The sequence below is a fragment of the Pelodiscus sinensis genome, chromosome 16 (genome assembly GCF_049634645.1).
Source record: "Pelodiscus sinensis isolate JC-2024 chromosome 16, ASM4963464v1, whole genome shotgun sequence".
NCBI lineage: Eukaryota > Metazoa > Chordata > Testudines > Trionychidae > Pelodiscus > Pelodiscus sinensis.
The window spans coordinates 3,342,622-3,361,327 of NC_134726.1; the positions used below are offsets into that span (position 1 = coordinate 3,342,622).

The window sequence follows — 18,706 nt, forward strand, 5'->3', positions numbered from 1 at the left end:
AGGAAGAGGGTTAGGACACCAGAGGTCTCTGGGAGTAGCTTTGGCCTTGATTTGTCGCTGGTTTATCACCCTTTGGCCCTGTAGCCACACTGCAGCGGTTGAGGAAGATCTACCACTCCTCCATCAAGCCCCTGGAGCAGTCCTACCGCTACAACGAGCTCCGGCAGCATGAGATCACAGGTAAAGCAGGGACGGGAGGGTTGCATCAGAGGGTTCGGCCGTGCCTCAGCTCGGGGCCAGACACTGGATCCGCGGAAGACCTCGAACGTGGAGTCTTCTTTTGCAGCAGCCAGGGATGAGCCCCGGGGCCTGGCTCTGCTCTGCTGGCAATGGGTATTTGATCAAAGGTCGGTCCCCTGCTGGCTACACCAGGCCTCCTAGTGATGGCTCAGCCCTAAAGGAGGGCTTGGCCCACTCCACAGGAGGTAACTCCGAGGAGCTGGCAGGCGCCCCGAGGGCCCTGCGACCTACGTGACATGGCAGCCGCCTGGCCCAGCTTCTAACGGGTTGGTGTCCATGTCACCAAGCCCCAGAGCAGCCTCAGCAGAGCAGCCAAGGACTCAGGTCCCCGCTCAGTGGGAAAACTAGGCCTGGGAGCCTGGCTAGGGCCTGGATGCAACCATGGCGACGGAAAGCTGCAGCCCTGCTCGGCTGGGGGAGACACAGCCCCTGGGGCGGGCGGCGACGCTTGCTCTGCGGCTGCCTCTGCTGCTCCTACTTTCTGGGCTTTGTGCTCACCCTACAAAAAATAATGAGCCTCCGGTGATGGGCAGGGGAGGGTTACTCCAGAGCTGAGTCCCAGCGTTTGTCCTTATCGCGAGGGGCTGATCTGTGGCTTACGCCCTCCCTGCCTCCCCTGTCTGTGCTCCCCCAGTTCCCTCCCTGCGCACCCTCCGTCCCCTCAGAGGCTACGTGCATTCACCACGGTGCATGCCCCCATCCCTAGGGTATTTCTGCTCCTCCTCCTGGTGCTACCGACCCGTCCCTCGCGTGGGTCAGCATCACTCGGCACCCCTCTCCCGTCTCTCGTGGCAGCTGGTCTCGGCTGAGCTACTCCAGCCCCGCCAGTTCAGTAGTCCATGGTCCGACAGCATTACGGGCCTGGTGGGACTCGACACCACGCTCCCCACCTCGGATCGGCAGCCTGGCTTTGCGTCCCTCTGCTTTGCGCAGTGATGAAAAGAGTCGTTATCCCGCAGGTCTTGTGGTCAGGACCATGCAGGGCTCACGTCGGCTCTGACTCCTATCCTGGCTATTTGTTTGGACGGGCCAGGTGGCTTGGAGGGGATTGTGACCCGGGCTAAACCCCATGGTGAGCACTGAGCTCCCCGTATTTAACTTCCTGCTCCCCCCCAGCCACGCGTACATGTGCACACACACACACGCGCACGCACAGCCCTTTGGAGCATCTCCTTTTTCCGTTCTTAGACTCGGTTGGTTCTTTGATATTTCAAAAGCCACCCAGCATAACCACACGCTAGGGAGGCAGCCTTCCCGCAAATATGTCCCGTTCCTCCTCCCCTCCTTGGGGTAGCTCCATTCAGTGACACGTTTCAGCGCCTTCGAAAGCCGCTTCCTTTTGCAAGTGCTGCATACGCCGGGGCTTCTGCTTGGCTCTGATTAATATTTGGGCTTTGTGGATGGTTTGCCTGACTAATTCCCCACCTTTGGGCTCTGCCTTTCCCCTCGCCTCTGTGTGCACACGTGTGTGTGCGTCCGCCCACGTGTGGGTGCCGTGGTCTTGTGCCTGCCAGCTAGTCACGAAGCTGAGAAAGGCGAGATGCATGTGACAGCGACGTGCCCCTCGCTTTGGTGCCCAGCCCTGGGGAGCAGGAAGTGGAATTCCAGCGTAGCAGGTAGAGGAACATGCTCAGTTCCGCACAGACAAGTCTCTGGTTGTTTACACCGTCCAGCTTTCCTTTCCAAGCCAGAAAACGTAACCCAGCCTCCAGACGAGCCCCAGAACAGCACGGCGGGGGTTGTTCAGGGCACTGGAGCAGAGACACCTGATGCAGCGAGAGGGGTGTTTCTTGCCCCCTCAAGAGGCCTAGCTGCATCCACAGGGAGGAGGCCACACAGGGCATGAAATTACTCCCAGCCCTGAGTCACTTAGCTCCTACATTTTAGGAGTAGCCCAGGCCTCCGACTCGCCAAACAGGTTTCTCCCTCCCTTGTCTCCCAAACAGGTGGCTAATCCCTCCCCCCGGGCGTAGCAAGGGGGGAACAGAGGGGGGCAGTTCCCCCTGGCACCTCATTGGGGGGCGCCAATTTAATCGGCTTGCCTGCTCCTCCTCTGCTCACTGCTGCAGCCAGCCGGAGCCTCCTCCCCGCCTCTCCGCCCCCAGACCCACCCCCCTGCATCTCTGCCAGCGGGTTAGTGCGTGTGGGGGCCTGGCCCCAAACTGGAGGGGGCAGGGGAAGACGCGGTACAAACTCCCCCACGCAGGGGTGGGCTCAGCCATGTGCCAGGTTCGGGGCCCTGCTGCTTGGCAGTGGGGGTGGCACAAATTTTGCTTTTGCCCCTGGGTGCATAACACCCTCGCTACGGCTCTGCCCTCCCCAGGCAGACCCTGTGTGGCTGGAGCCCAGCAAGCGAGGGCCCTGAAATCCAGCCCGGCCTTTTCACCTTGCTCTTCCGAGGGGAGCGCCGTGTGCGCCGCCAGGCTGACCGCCGCGCGCGTTACCTGGCTCGGGAGCTGGAGCAGGTCGGGGACAGGCCTCGGGGCAAAACATGTTCCGTCCTGGGGGGGAGCAGCATGGCAGTCTGGCCTGGTGGGCGTGGGCCCGCAGAACTGATATTGCCAAGGAGAAGAGTGCTACGCCCACTCGTCTCCTGTCCCCTGACGTGGGAGGTGGGGATGGGAGCCACGTGGCTGCCCCGTAACCAACCCGAATGGCCACCTTGGCATCAGGGCATCCCTTCAGGCACTTCACTGTCCTGGGTGCAGCCCCTCCCAGTCCTAAGCTGGACTCTAGAGCAACCGACCCGACCAGAGACACCGCCCAGGTCTTACAGGTGTTGGGGCTTGGGGAGCGTAGCCCCTGCTCTGGGATATCCAGGCAGTGCAGACGTGCTCCGTCGAGATCCCCATGCAGCCAGCTCGCTCTCAGGTCTCACAGCCCCGATTTCATGCGCTCTTCCATTGGGAGCCTGGGACCTATCAGACAGGCGGCACCTTGGGCCCCCAGGTCCCATTTCCAGCAGGACTTGGCGCGGAAGACAAGTCATCCTGGTGTTTCCAATTCACACCCCTGTCTCCTGGCGGTGGCCACACCCCTTTCCTTGGAGAACAGCCCCTCCACCGTTGTCTTTCATCGGCATGATGTCAAAGGCCATTTCTGGCATAGGGGCGTCAGCACTGCCCCGTGCCACCACGTCTCCCAGCGCTGGCCCTCCCCCCGCAACGCCAGCACATGCCCAGAGACACCAAAATGCTCCTTCCTCCATACACCTCCCTGTTTCTGGACTGGGTGGAAGTAGGGGGAGGTTTCCCTGTAATGCCTGTACCAAAGGCGTCTCCCCCGCACGCCCACTGAGCCCAGCCGGAGAGCAAACGGAGTCTGTCAAGCGTAGGGGGATGGCAGTGACTGTGTGGCCCAGCAGGGAGCTTGCACCTGGGCCGGGGAGCCCCTGCGACACAGCAGCCCAGAGGAGCACACTGCGCTGTGGCGTGAGTGTTCGCTCCATCCTCCCACTTCCTGTGGCGTCTCTGCCAGAGGGTCTGCATGGCAAGCTGCTGTGGGCAGTACAGGCCGCACTGACCCCTTCCGTTTCCCTCGGCCGCGTTAATAACCGACCGAGAGACGGTGGCTCGTTCCCGTGAGGCCTGAGTACGTCCCGGCTCTCCCGAGAAGGGGCTGGGGAGGATACAGGGCGGTGTCTCTGTCCCCCGGGGTGGCTGTCAGGTCACTAGCAGGCCCAGACGGCGCCCCAGTCTGACAGGACGAGTGAGGGGGGTCCAGGGCTAGGGATAACGGGGAACAGGAGCGGCTCCGTGCGTGGGAGTGTGTGGAGCCGGGAGGCGTAGGCCCTCTCTCTGCGGGAGGGATGCCCGTTTCCTCTCCAGCACGCTGGCGTGTTCTCCTGGGTCCCTCTTCAGAAGACCTTCGGCCCGGTGGGGGAATGGTCTGGTCCAACGACAGGGCTGGAAGATGTCTCACCACGTTGCGGTACGCGCTGGCAACCCTAAACCGTGTGTGTGTCCCTGCAGACTAACACGCCTGCACCCGGGGCTGCCTGGCTCCTGGCCAGTGTCTTCCACACTCAGGCAGGGTAGGAGGGAGGACCTGGGACATTGGCTTTGGGGCTGTTTCTGCAGTTCGGCGGAACAGACCCTAGTTGTGGCTTGTTCCAGGCATGTCAGCCGACTCCTTTAGCTCTGCAGGAGCAGGAGATCCCTCAGTGTGAAGTTGTTACTGTTCAGGGGGGCTCCTGGCAGGCCCCCCTCGACCTGCGGCTGCCGGCATTCTGCGGGCACAGAGGGGATCTCAGAAGGGCTCAGGGAAGGCAGAAACCTGTCCTTGGGCCACCCCCAAAAGGCTGGTCAAGGCCCCTCGTCCAATCCAGGTCCACAGGCTCTGACAGGTGAATTATCCCTCTCTTGGCGCATGAGCCCTCTCTTCTCGCAGGGGTGCTCCTGGAGCGTTGGCCTGGCTCTTCCCCGGCTCTCTGAGTGGGCAAAGGCTGAACCGACCCTCAGCTCTCTGGCTCACGCCAGATCACTCACCTCATAAGAACATAAGAACAGCCAGACTGGGTCAGACCGAAGGTGCATCTAGACCGGTATCCTGTCTGCCAACAGTGGTCAATAGCAGATGCCCCAGAGGGAGGGTATGTCTACACTACCCTCCTAGTTCGAACTAGGAGGGTAATGTATGCATACCGCACTTGCTAATGAAGCCTGGGATTTGAATTTCCCGGGCTTCATTAGCATAAGCAGGGAGCCGCCATTTTTAAATCCCCGCTGCTTCGAACCCCGTGCAGCGCGGCTACACGGGGCTCGAACTAGGTAGTTCGGACTAGGGTGCCTATTCCGAACTACCGGTACACCTAAGCTCCATGAGTCTATCTAGCTCTTTTTGAACCCCGTTAAATTCTAGCCTTCAACACATCCTCTGGCAAGGAGTTCCACAGGTTGACTATGCATTGAGTGAAGAAAAACTTCCTTTCCTTCCTTCTGCTCACCTTGCCTTTTCTCCCCCATCCCCCGCTAACAGCTTACCACGGACGCACCCTGGGCTCTTCAGCCACAGGTCGGTACTGCTGCCTGCCTGCTCCCCGCAGCCCGGCAGTCTCTTTGCTGGTGCCTCTGCTTTCCTTGGTCAAATGCAATGAAAACTCCAGCAGCCTTCCTCTTTCGAGATAGCCACTAGCCAGAGCCCTGCACCCAGGCCCCCGACACTCGCCGCAGCCGTATGCTCCCCCCAGCACTCGCCACAGCCGTACGCTCCCCGCGACACTCGCCACAGCCGTACGCTCCCCGCGACACTCGCCACAGCCGTACGCTCCCCCCGACACTCGCCACAGCCGTACGCTCCCCCCAACACTAGCCACAGCCGTATGCTCCCCTGACACTCGCCACAGCCGTATGCTCCCCCGACACTCGCCACAGCCATACGCTCCCCCCACAACACTCGCCACAGCCATACGCTCCCCCCACAACACTCGCCACAGCCGTACGCTCCCGCCAACACTAGCCACAGCCGTACGCTCCCCCCCGACACTCGCCACAGCTGTACGCTCCCCCCGACACTCGCCACAGCCGTACACTCCCCCCCAACACTCGCCACAGCCGTACGCTCCCCCCGACACTCGCCACAGCCGTACGCTCCCCCGACACTCGCCACAGCCGTACGCTCCCCCCCAACACTAGCCACAGCCGTACGCTCCCCCTGACACTCACCACAGCCGTACGCTCCCCCCCGACACTCACCACAGCCATACGCTCCCCCTGACACTCTCCACAGCTGTACGCTCCCCCGACACTCGCCACAGCCGTACACTCCCCCCCAACACTCGCCACAGCCGTACGCTCCCCCGACACTCGCCACAGCCGTACGCTCCCCCCGACACTCGCCACAGCCGTACGCTCCCCCGACACTCGCCACAGCCGTACGCTCCCCCTCCACACACTAGCCAAAGCCGTACGCTCCCCCCCGACACTCGCCACAGCCATACGCTCCCCCGACACTCGCCACATCCGTACGCTCCCCCGACACTCGCCACATCCGTACGCTCCCCCGACACTCGCCAAAGCCGTACGCTCCCCCCCGACACTCGCCAAAGCCGTACGCTCCCCCCCCGACACTCGCCACAGTCGTATGCCCAGTGCCCCCTGCACTAACCACAGGCGTACGCCCAGTGCCCCTTGTCCTCTAGCCACGGCTATACACCCCCTGCACTAACCAGCGCTAGTTATATGTGGGTGTCTATGGTGTTGCAGTGGCGGGCTTTGTCCAGCAGGCCACGCACTCATGGCATCCTTGGCAAGCAGCTTCTGCGGGCGCTTGCCGTGGCCTAGGGGCGCATGTGCAGCTGCTGCCTGGGGAGGCACATGTGTGCGGGTTCCGCCCCGCTGGCCCGTGTAACAGCTACAACTACACACGCCAATCCCCAGTGGGCTTGTGCTCTGATGCCAGCCCCAGGGCTAGCCTGGGCCACCTCCTGGCCCCTCCTGATGGTGCCTGGCTCGATTCTAGCCCGGGTAGGCCAACCCGCACTGCAGCCACACCCCCACTTTGCGGCAGAGACACGTCCTGGGTGGGCAAGGGAACCGGGCCTGGTCCATCCCAGAGGCCTGCACACCCTCCATCCCACACAGAATCACCATGGCAACCCTTCCAGACTGGATGAAACCTGAGGGTGCAGCAGGGTAAGTGATATTAGCTACAATTCCCCCTCCCCTTTGGTGGGGACGGGTGGGCCGCCCCTCTCTTGCCCCACAGCCCCCTCCCAGGGACACAACATGCCCCCAGCCCTGTCAAAAGGCAGAGCTATCTCCAGCCACGTGCATTGTGCTGCGAGTGGTGTAGACAGCGTGCCTGCGTCACTCCATGAAGCCCAGAGTGAAATTGAAATAGGACCCCTCCGGGACGGGCGTGGAGGAGGTCAAGTACAGAACCACTCCCAGTTCCCAAGAAATGCTGGTGCTTGGAGGTTCCTGAGTCTCTCCCAGCCAGCCAACCACATGGGGATGGTGTGTTGGTGCCATTGGCAAGATCACAGCCGCATGGTCACCCAGAAATTGCCACCGTTCATTTAAGTCCCTCCCTGGCAACACCCCCACAGCACATGGTGCTTCTGCTGGAAGAGCATCTGTCCTGAGCAGAGGTGCTAGTTTCTGACTGTGCTATGGCATCATAGCACTGGTGCACTGAGCTCCTCACACCCCACTTACACTAACACACCTGCCAGGTAGACTCTTCCTTCCCTGATGAATTTAACCTGTTATTTTAATCCTCTGGAGTCCGTGGAGGTGTCGGTGTCCATCTACAGATAGAGAGCATTACCTCTAGCTATATTACTCCTGGGGGAATTCTGCATCACCGCCCACAATGCGCAGAACTCATGTGCCCCGCAGAGTTCTTTGCTTCCCTGACTTCTGATCAGGAAGCAAAGGGAAGCCACAAGAGCAGTCACACGTCCCTCCCCAGCAGTGCAGGAAGGTCAGTTCGGCTGCCCGGAGCAGCTGGTAGAGATGTAAATTGATGCATGTGTGAGAGAGAGAGAGACACTGCATGTATTTGTAATCTAATAAATAGAAATAAAGTGCCAAACCTAGCTGCCTTACTATTAGATAAGAAGGGGCTTATCTCCAATGCTTCCCATGCCCGTTGTCCATCCATTATACTGTAGTTTAAATAAATTGCCATAATATTTTAAATCAGCGTGATTATATACAATTATTGTGACAAATAAAATATGAAGAATTTTGCAGAATTTTAAAATATTGTGTACAGACTTTTTAATTTTTGGTGCAGAATTTTTAATATTATGGCACAGAATTCCCCCAGGAGTATTATATCTATGTCTGTACACGCACAATCTAATCTAATCTAATCTAATCTATCGAGTCTGTATAATGTGGATTGTGACAGGGTCAGGCCAGAGGGCTGCTACAGAGCAGGAAAAGGTGGCCCCAAAAGGGTCAAAGGCCTGCTAATTAGAAGTGCCTGGCTGCAGGACAATTAGGAGCAACTGGCAGGGAGCTGGCCCAGGCAGTTTGGCGCCAGCTGACTCCACTTCAGGCCTGCTGGAGACCTTTAAAAGCCCCCCCAGTTAGAAGATGGGGTTAGAGTGAAAGGAGAGATGTACACATACCCCACCAACAGCTAGGGTTGCCAGATGGTTGAACCAAAAATACTGAACACCCTCCCCCCACAAAAAAAAACACTGGGGGGAAAAAGTTCTGTTGAGGAAATAAAAGGGGGGGGGAGACCAAAGACTCCGAGACTCATTAATCAAAAAAATTTTTTAATTAAATAATAAAACAGCATTAAAACAGCATGGCCCCTTTCAGAGTGAGTGCAGAGTTAGAACAGGGATAGGAACAGGGAGCGGTTGAGCACTAAGACCCAGGGAAGACATTGCTTCCCCTTGGTCTTTAGGCTTTTTGCTGGTGGCCATTTTGTGTTCTGGTTCAAGCTAGAACTTAGCTTCCCCGCGGAACCAGGTAAGCATGGGGTGGGAGGCTGGGGGGCCCTAGGGTTGCCAGGTGTCCGGTATTTTCTCCTCCTGGCCGAGAAAAGAAATCAGAAAATACCGGATGTTTTAGGAGGTGAAAATACCAGACGGTCCAGGTCAATACCGGACACTTGGCAACCCTACCAAAAGTGATGGAGCTAAAGACAGCTGGGTCAGCGGTCCCAGAAGGTGGGGCTGGCTGGGCTCAGCTCCCTACCCTGGAAACCAGCTGCAAGCCCAACTCCCGGCTAAGAGGAAAGTCCGCATGCCCAAACACTGGCCAGGGAGAGAAGGGCCCCTGCCATAGTATGTTTATAGGTATAGATCTATAAACATCTGTATTATTGATATATCTGATGCACATATAGTGCAGACGGGTCTCTCTATGCGATAGATAAGTAATGTATGTACGTATAGATCACCCCAAGGGTTCCGTAAGGCGGTGAATGAACAGCCCAGCTCTCCAAGAGTTAAATGAGTTCTTTGCCACTGCAGTATGGAGATAATTGTGGAGAGTTCAAGATAGGTACTTACCTGCTGCCTGTGGCTGGCAGTGCTAAAGTGCCAGGCATAACCACGGGCTGAGGTTCTCAGCATTGGCAATACGGTCAGATTCACACAGGGCTTCAGGGCAGAAGTGACTGTGGTTTGTAGAGGCTTGTGAGGGAGCAGAGAAATGAGCCTGGCACCCCAGGGGTTAAAGAAAGCCTTTGGGCCCAGCTAGCCCTGCCCCACTTTACCTTCCACGCTGGGTCAGACCAAAGGTCCATCCAGCCCAGTGTCCTGTCTGCCGACAGTGGCCAATTCCAGGTGCTCCCGGAGGGACTGAACAGAACAGAACAGGGAATCATCAAGCGCTCCCACTCCTGTCGCCCATTCCCAGCTTCTGACACACAGAGGCTAGGGACAGCATTCCTACCCATCCTGGCTAACAGCCACTGATGGATCTATCCTCCGTGAAATTATCTAGCTCTTTTTTTGAACCCTGTTAAAGTCCTGATCTTTACAACATCCTCTGGCAAGGAGTTCCACAAGTTGACTGTGCGTGGCATGAAGAAAGACTTCTTTTGTTTGTTTTAAACCTGCTGCCTATTACCATAATTTAGCAAATATAACCCGCGGGTTATATTTGTTTTTACAAACCCCGCCCCCTCCTCCCCGCGGGGTATACTCAGGTGTGGGGTATACAGAATTTTTTTTACTCACCAGGTGGTGAGTTCTCTGTCACCTCTTCCTGTGACTGCGCAGCTGCCAGCCTCCGGGTGGGGGAGCGCTCATCCCTCTGCCCCTTCCTGTGGCTGCACAGGAACCGGGCGGTGAGCGCTCCCCCGCCTGGAGGCTGGTGGGTCCTGCTCCCCCGCCTCTTCCTGCGGCTGCGGAGGAACCTGTGGAATGAGCGCTCCCCCACCCGGAGGCTAGAGGCTGGTGGTTGCGCTGGAACCTGGGGCAGTGAGTGGCTAATTCCCCCCCCTCCGCACCATAAATATACCCCCAGCAAATATACCCCCAGCACAGAAAAGTCTTGTACACCCCGCGGGTTATATTCGTGCGCGGGGTATACAAGATTTTTTTACTCAAATAGAAAAAAACGCGGGGTATATTCGGGTGTGGGGTATATTCGGGTGTGTGTTATAGTCACTAAATTACGGTAATTTCATTTGGCGACCCCCCCCCCCCACTAGCTCTTATGTTATGGAAACAGATAAATAACTTTTCCTTATTTATTTTCTCCACACCAGTCATGATTTTATAGACCTCTATCATCTCCCCCCTTAGTCTCCTCTTTTCTAAGATGAAAAGTCCCACTTTTTTTAAACTGTCTTCATAGGGCAGCCATTCCAACCCTCTAATTATCAGGGCTTGACAAACCGTGGTGAAATCTACTCGCCAGCCCTGCACTGCGCAAGCGCCAGACCTGCATTGCGCATGCGCACGCCGCCGGTGAACGGGGCGACCGGCTGAAATCCACTTGCCACGGCCGAGTAGATTCACTGATTTGTCGAGCTCTGCTAATTATTTTGCTTCCCTTTTCTGAACTTTTTCCAATGCCAATATATCTTTGTTGAGATAAGGTGACCACATCTGCATGCAATATTCAGGATGTGGTGTACCACGATAAAGAGGCATTGCAATATTCTCTGTCTTATTCTAATCCCTTTCTTAACGACTCCTAACATTCTATTTGCTCTTTTGACTGCTGCTGCACATTGAGTGGATGTTTTCAGAGAACTCTCCACAACGACTCCAAGATCTCTCTGGAGTGGTATCAGCTAATTTGGACCCCCTCATTTTATATGTATAGTTGGGATTATTTTTTCCAATGTACATTACTTTGTATTTATCAACATTAAAATTCATCTGCCATTTTGTTGCCCAGTCACCTAGTTTTGTGAGACCCTTTAGAAGCTCTTCACAGTCTGCTTTGGACTTAACTGTCTTGAGCAATTTTTGATCATCTGCAAATCCACCTCACTGTTTAGCCCTTTCTCGAGATCATTTCTGAATATGTTGAATAGGATTGGTCCCAGTACGCAGCCCTGTGGGTCACCTCTCTCCATTCTGAAAACTGAACCATTTATTCCTACCCTTTGGTTCCTGTCTTTTAACCAGTTCTCAGTTCATAAGAGGACCTTTCCTCCTATCCCATGACAGCTCACTTTGCTTAAGAGTCTTTAGAGAGGGACCTTTCTGGAAATGTAAGTACACTCTGTCCACTGGATCGCCCTTGGTCACATGCTTGTTGACCCCCCTCAAAGAATTCTAGTAGATTGGTGAGGCCGAATTTCCCTTTTACAGAAACCGTGTTGACTTTCCCCCCAACAAATTATGTTCCTCTCTGTGTCTGACATAATTTCAACCAATTTGTTCTGTACTAAAGTTAGATTTACCAGCTTGTGATTGCCAAGATCACCTCTAGAGCCCTTTTTAAACATTGGCATCACATTAGCTGTCCTCCAGTCATTTGGTACAGAAGATCTTTTAAAGGATAGGTTGCAAACCACGGTTAGTAGTTCTCAATTTCACATCTGAGTACCTTCAGAGCTCTTGGGTGAATGCCATCTGGTCCCTGTGACTTCTTGTTTAGTTTATCAGCCTGTTCAAAACCTCCTCTAATAACACCTCAATCTGGGACAATGCCTCAGATTTGTCACTTACAAAGAATGACTCAGGTTTGGGAATCTTCCTTGCGTCCTCAGCCGTGAACCCCGATGCAAAGAATTCATCTAGTTTCTCCAAGTGACCTTATCATCCTTGAGTGCTCCTTTAGCAGCTCCATCATCCAGCGGCCCCACTGGTTGTTTAGCAGGCTTCCTGCTTCTGATGCACTGAAAAAGGTGGTGATGTCTCTTTCTAGGAAGATGTTTTAGCTACAGTCTATCCTGGAAACAATTATTGGAGCTTATTTTCAAAGAGGTATATTAAATAGTTTCAAATAAATAAATCAGTAGGACTAATGAACAGTTAAAGACCTTGCTGTAAAAGCTTCTTGCTTATATTGACAAAGCCCTGGCTTCGAGCAGGGCGTTGGACAAGATGACTTTCCAACCCTAATCTTCTATGATTCTATAACAATCCAGCTGGTTATTCGTTGCCCTTTTCTGAATTTTGGGGGTCTATGGGTGGCCCGTGAGACATTTTGTTTCCCATTTCTCACGCGCAGGGTTGTCAGATGCCACTGGTTTCGATTCACAGAGGGCTTTTCCCCCATTGGTGTCACTAAAGTGACACACAGAAAGCAAGATCGTGTGACATGAGGCGTGTGCTGATTGCACACAACATGGACTCTGAGGCTATGACTACACTGTCTTTTTTTTTTTTGGAAGAAGATATGCAAATCGCGCTCACATTGGCGTGCCTAGAATCTGTGGGGCGTGCTAGTTGCACCCTAGCAGTGCTGTGATTGGACGCAGAGTGAGCACATAACTCTCAGGCTACGGCTACATTGCTGGGTTTTTCTGGAAGAAGATATGCAAATGGCGCTCGCATTTGCATATCTTCTTCCGATTCTTTTTGTGGAAGAGGTTTTGCTGATTTTTGGCCCCATTTAGACGAGGTCAAATGTTGGAAACAACCCTCTTTCACAAGACCCTGTAAACCTCGATTTACGAGGAATAAGGGGTCTTGCGAAAGAGGGTTTTTTTCCTACATTTGGCCCCGTCTCTTCCGCAAAAAGAATCGGAAGAAGATATGCAAATGCAAGCGCCATTTGCATATCTTCTTCCAAAAAAACCCAGCAATGTAACCGTAGCCTGAGAGTCATGTGCTCCCTCTGCGTCCAATCACAGCACTGCTACGGTGCAACTAGCACACCCCACAGATTCTAGGCACGCCGGCGCAGTGAGCAAAACAACCTTAGCCCGGGAGAGCATCTTGGTTAGGACAACCTTGCGGCCCATTGAGATGAAGGAGGGCCACTCATTCTGCCCCTTCGCCAGCCTAGATTGCCCCTCTCTGAGGCAATTCAGGGGCGGTGCCCAGAGACAAAACATGACACACCAACAGAGGTGTGATGGAAAGCTACCTCTCCCTCCATGGTAAAAATGCCTGTGGCTGTTGGCACCTCACAAAAGCACCCCCTCTTCCCCACCAGACCTCCCTATTTCTGCAAAGCACCATTTCCCCATGCAGAACATGTTTGAAATATTATCCAGTTGGCACCGTTTTATATAATGTCCAGCTATCGTGCACAGACTGAAACCACAGGAATTCGCACATCAGAGCAGGGGTAAGGCCAGGGCTTCAGAGAGGGCTGATCCGGATTGCCTTCCTGTATCTGGTTTAGGGTTTCTGGATAACTTCTTGCCACTCTCTTACCCACCCCGTGCCTCAGTTTCCCCATCTATACCATTAGAAGAATGACACTTCCCTCCTCACAGGGGTCCTACCAAGAAAAGTACTGAAGTACCTGCTTAAATCCCACTAGAACTGGTTGGGAATTTCTTGGCAAACCATTTTCTTGTCAGAAAATGCTGATTAGTGAAAATCAAAACAGGAAAGGGTCAGTTGGGCCAAACGACTGGACTCAGACACGTTGACAAACAAGTTTTGAAACTGCAAAAATATAACCCATATAGCGGGAAGTATGTTTTGCTTTGTATGTGGGTAATACATTGTTCATAGTCACAACAGTATTTCCATAGGAACATATGGCTGGTGTTATAGCTGTGTATCAATTATACTTTTTGCTTTGTTTCTCTAATGATATTTATTACACAGCATCTGATACAGGATTTTAAGTTACTGTAAAGCGTATGCAGAGTAAATGTGATAGAAGACATGGATGCTTTCTGCAGAAATCCCCTCCCCCCCCCCGTCATAGGCAATGGTTTCCGTGTTAGACTATGGAAACAATTCTTGAAATGCTTGTGTTCCACTTCGCCCCGAACAGAGAATCAGGAGCCAGGACTGAACCCGGGATGCGTAGGTCAACATATGAGCCACCACTGCCTTAGCTAAAAGACATAAGAATGGCCATAGTGGGGGAGGCCAATGGTTGATCTAGCCCAGTCTCCCACAGTGGCCAGTGCTAGTTGCTTCAGAGAGAACGAACAGGCGTGACCCATCCCATCATGGCCGTCCAGCGCAGGGCAGCAGAAATGATGAGGGGGCTGGAGCACCTGAACAGAATAGGAAGCAAAGGAAGGAAGGAAGGAGTCTAGGAAGGAGTCCTGCAGAAAGCGATCTAGGGGTCGTAGTGAACCACAAGCTAAATATGAGTCAACAGCGTGACACTGCTGCAAAAAAAGCAAACACCGTTCTGGGAGGCATTCACAGGAGTGTTGTGAGCAAGACAAGAGAAATCTTTCGTCCGCTCTGCTCTGCGCTGATTAGGCCTCAGCTGGAGTATTGTGTCCAGTTCTGGGCACCGCATTTCAGGAAAGATGTGGAGAAATTGGAAAGGTCCAGAGAAGAGCAACAAGAATGATTAAAGTTCTAGAAAACATGAGCTATGAGGGAAGGCTGAAAGAATTGAGCTTGTTTAGTTTAGGAAACAGAAGACCGAGAGGGGACATGAGAGTGGTTTTCAGGTATCTAAAAGAGTGTTACAAGGAGGAGGGAGAAAAATTGTTCTACTTTGCTTCTTGTCCTATTCTCAGAGGCCATGGGCTTAAATTGCAGCACGGGAGGTTTAGGTTGGACAAACTTCCTAACTATCTGAGTGGTGAGACACTGGAATAAATTGCCTAGGGAGGTTGTGGACTCTCCTTCACTGGAGATATTGAAGAGCAGGTTGGACACACACCTGTCAGGGATGATCAGACAGTGCCCTGGTCCTGCCATGAGGGCAGGGCCTGGACTCGATGACCCCTCAAGGTCTCTTCCAGTTCTAGGGTTCTAGGATCCTGCAGGGGAGCAGCTGCGACCAAAACACCATTCACTGAGGGCTGCTTCAGTTCCCACTGCAACCGGTGTCTTTCCATTGACTTCAGTGGAAGTTGGACCAGGTCTGGTGAGGTCACCCACTGCATGCTGTGGACAGAGGTACTGCCAGAGGACCTTACACCCACTTATATTAGGCAGCCAAAGGCTTGTTCCACTCTGGGCCCCCTGGAGGCCAGCAATCAAGTTCATCTTGTTTCTTCCACCTCACAGGCGAACGCTCAGACAACCTCCTGGCCTGTCGAGCTTAGCTAACATTTGGCACCTGGGTAGCCAGAGACCAGACTGTCTGGTCCAGCTACTCCGCCCCAGGAGTGGGGGTTCTGAAGGCGACGCGCCCCCTTGAAGCAGAAGTAGCTTGTGTGCACATGCGTGTTCGTGACCCTGGCGCCATGCAGTTCAGTCGCTGTGCTTACAAATGGCTGAAGGAACTGGGGAACGTTTCCCTGAGCTAAGCATGTGGGACGGGGCCGCTCTTGCTTCCGCTTCGTTCCGGTGGGGCGTTGCGGGTCCGGTGCGTGTTCACTTCCGGCGGTTGTCGCCCCTCTCTGCAGACGGGGAGATCACTTCCAAGCCGATGGTGCTGTTCTTGGGACCGTGGAGTGTTGGCAAATCCACCATGATAAACTACCTCCTAGGGCTGGACGACACGCCCTACCAGCTGTACACAGGTACCGTGCGCTCCGGCTCGCCCATTGTTTCTGCTTAACGTGCTGTGCAAAGGGGACACGGAGGCGCTGTCGCTCGTACAGGCACTTCGAGTCCGTTCCAGCCAGAGCACGGCTGGTAAACACTGTCCCAGCTGCTCTCTGAGCCGCCCTCTTTACTCATTACAACCCCCCGGCGGTTAGGTGACAACCACGGCTCTGCTCAGGGGGGGCTTGAATGGTCCTCTGGGCCGCGCCTGTAAGACTGCTCCTGTATGCAGAGAGAGAGATGCGATTTTTCCTCCCCTTTCCAGCTCTCCCCCAAGATCAAACTGTGCATCTACCTTCCTGTGGGCCGTAGGCTCTGCCAGCCTGGTAGGACGTTGCACTGCAGGTCACCTTCCAGGCCGGCAGAGCGATAATCCTCTAACAAGGGGAACTTGCCCTTTTCTTCTCTTTCCCCTCCACACATGGAGCCAATTAATTTCCTTTAACGACAGGTGTGACATTTCCCAGCGCTGCTGCTCAGCTCCGACTCCCTTTGCTTCCTGGACACAGCTGAGGGGAGCACTGCTGAACTGAAACCTGTAGCGAGTTCAGTTTAGGGGGGTGGGGAGAGTCAAGGCACTAGACAGCAGAGCAGGAATTGGGCCTTTGTCATGCTTTTCACGTTTGCAGTAGATTAACAACAGCAGGAAGTAACTCCTGCACTCATATATCTATGGAATAGCTACAGCTGGTCTTCACTACAGAGTGAAGTCGATGTAAGGCAGCCTGTATCGGCCTGGCTCTATAAGCCCTCCATGCTAAAATGTAGCTGCTGATGGTGTAAGTCGCCCACTACGCCCGCTTAATGCCACCTTCACAAGAGATGTAGCCCACCGGTCAGTGTTGTTAGGTCGATGCTCAGGCAGGCCAGGTCTACACTAAGGGGGAAGATCGAATCAAGACACACAACTCCAGCTACATTAATTACATAGCTAGAGTTGACGTACCTTGTTTCGAGTTTCCACACCATTCCCACAGCGGGAAGCAGGAACAGGAGTGCTGGCCACCAATGGGGGCACTCTCTGAGTTTGATTTAGCAGGCCTTAACTAGACCCGCTAAATCAAACTCCAGAAGATCAATTGTAGCAGTGTCGATCTTCTGCTTAGTGAAGACATGGCCTCAGGGTAGACACTGTCACCTACCTTGACTCTTGAGGGCTTTCAGAAGCCAGCCCACGCTGCTCCAGGCTGGCAGTTCAAGCCATGCAAGCGCTCCAGGCGAGGAGGGGCACTACCGCCACAAGGAGCAAGCCATTTAATGACTGCGGTGGCTGCACATTGAGCTAACTTAGGCTGACAATTTTGTAGTGTAGACTTGCACTACATTTCTACAAGGCTCGAGGTATATAATATTGTAAGATGCTCTCTGACCTCACTTGCCAGTACCTGATGCGTTGCAATCATGAGTAAGCAGGTTTCTGCCCAGATAGTCACCTGCTCTGCTTCTCTTATTCCTGGACAGGGGCCGAACCAACCACCTCTGAGTTCACGGTCATCATGCATGGCCCAAAGCTGAAGACCATTGAGGGCATTGTGATGGCCGCTGACAGCGCCCGCTCCTTCTCGCCCCTCGAAAAGTTCGGGCAGAACTTCCTGGAGAAGCTGATCGGGATAGAGGTGCCTCATAAGCTCTTAGAGAGGGTCACCTTTGTAGACACGCCGGGCATCATTGAAAACCGCAAGCAGCAAGAACGAGGTAGTCACCTGCTGGGCTCATTTTAAGAGACCCCAGAAAAGAAGGCGCAATATGAATGTGAGCGAATCCCAGTCCCTTGCTGTCTGTCACGTGACCACAAAGCACTTTGCAAAGGAGGCTGTAGCATTATCCCTGGCTAACCGATGGGGAAATGAAGGCACAAAAAAAGATACAACAACTGTTCCAGGAAGGGAATCCAGTCAAACCCTGTATCCATTAGGGCACATGCAATAAAGAGCCAGTGAGGAGGAGGAGCACGGAGAGGGGGGATGAGGATGTTTATTTAAGTTGCAGCCGCACTGAAATTTTGCCTGGGTTTATAACGGCAGCCTCGCAGGGACCTCAGGGACACACCCAAAATTCATAAAACAGAGCCAAGACAGCCGTGTTCCTCTGTGGCCTTTGGGCTGTACTTAGCCTATGGGTTGCGCTTCGCCCATCATTTTCTATCGCATTCTTAGCCCTTTGATCCCAGCCCCTGCCACAGCCTCTGTGCTAAAGCAGGACATGACGGAGCACTACCCCTTCCGGAGTAACGTGTCTCACACCTGGAGAGCATGCTGGGTTGGGCACCCCATATGCTAGATATGTTAGGGAGCAGTGGGGTGGCCAAAGCATGGCCTTAGAAAACAAACAGAGCCCAGGGAATCAACAGCAGGCTCCAGAGAAAACGGACGTTTGGAATTGACTTGGAAGGAATTTCATTTCGGAAGACACAAAACACACTTCCAGCCACGAGGGGGCAGCAGAGTGTGCAGCAGAGCAGGCACAGAGGCGAAAGGCAGTACTGTTATTACAATGTTTGGATTGTCCACTAAAATCTGTTATTTAACTGGATGATCATCCGCGCATTAATTACACACATTAAATGGCCTCCCCGCTTCCGCTCTCATAACGTCTCCCTGAAATCCGGGAGAGGAGGGGGGCAGATTCCGGCCCCAGGGCAAAACTTCTATTAACTTTACTGGGGCCAGGATTTTACTAGAGAACTCCAGCTAAGCTAGTCTGCAGAAAAGAAGAGCGAGGGGGGATTTGACAGCAGCCTTTAACTCCTTGAAGGGGGGTTCCAAAGAGGCTGGAGAGAGGCTGGTCTCAGTGGGGGCAGATGACAGAACGAGGAGCAATAGTCTCAAGTTGCAGATGGGGAGGTCTAGGTTGGATATTAGGAAAAACTCTTTCCCTAGGTGGGTGGGGAAGCACTGGGATGGGGTCCCTAGGGAGGGGGTGGAATCTCCATCCCTAGAGATGTTT

The 18,706-nt window shown here is 54.0% G+C and overlaps 1 protein-coding gene across 2 annotated transcripts in view; it reads left to right on the top strand.

Annotated features, from left to right (window-relative positions):
* Positions 1 to 18,706, top strand: part of SRL (sarcalumenin) — a 69,995-nt gene that overhangs the window by 44,074 nt on the left and 7,215 nt on the right. Inside the window, exons 4-7 of one of the 2 annotated variants that reach the window (XM_075899103.1) lie at positions 85 to 180; positions 5,218 to 5,253; positions 15,619 to 15,735; positions 17,222 to 17,455. In XM_075899103.1, the coding sequence (XP_075755218.1) occupies positions 85 to 180; positions 5,218 to 5,253; positions 15,619 to 15,735; positions 17,222 to 17,455 (483 nt within the window). The remainder of the gene's footprint in view (positions 1 to 84; positions 181 to 5,217; positions 5,254 to 15,618; positions 15,736 to 17,221; positions 17,456 to 18,706) is intronic. The other variant, XM_075899104.1, reaches the window with a different exon arrangement.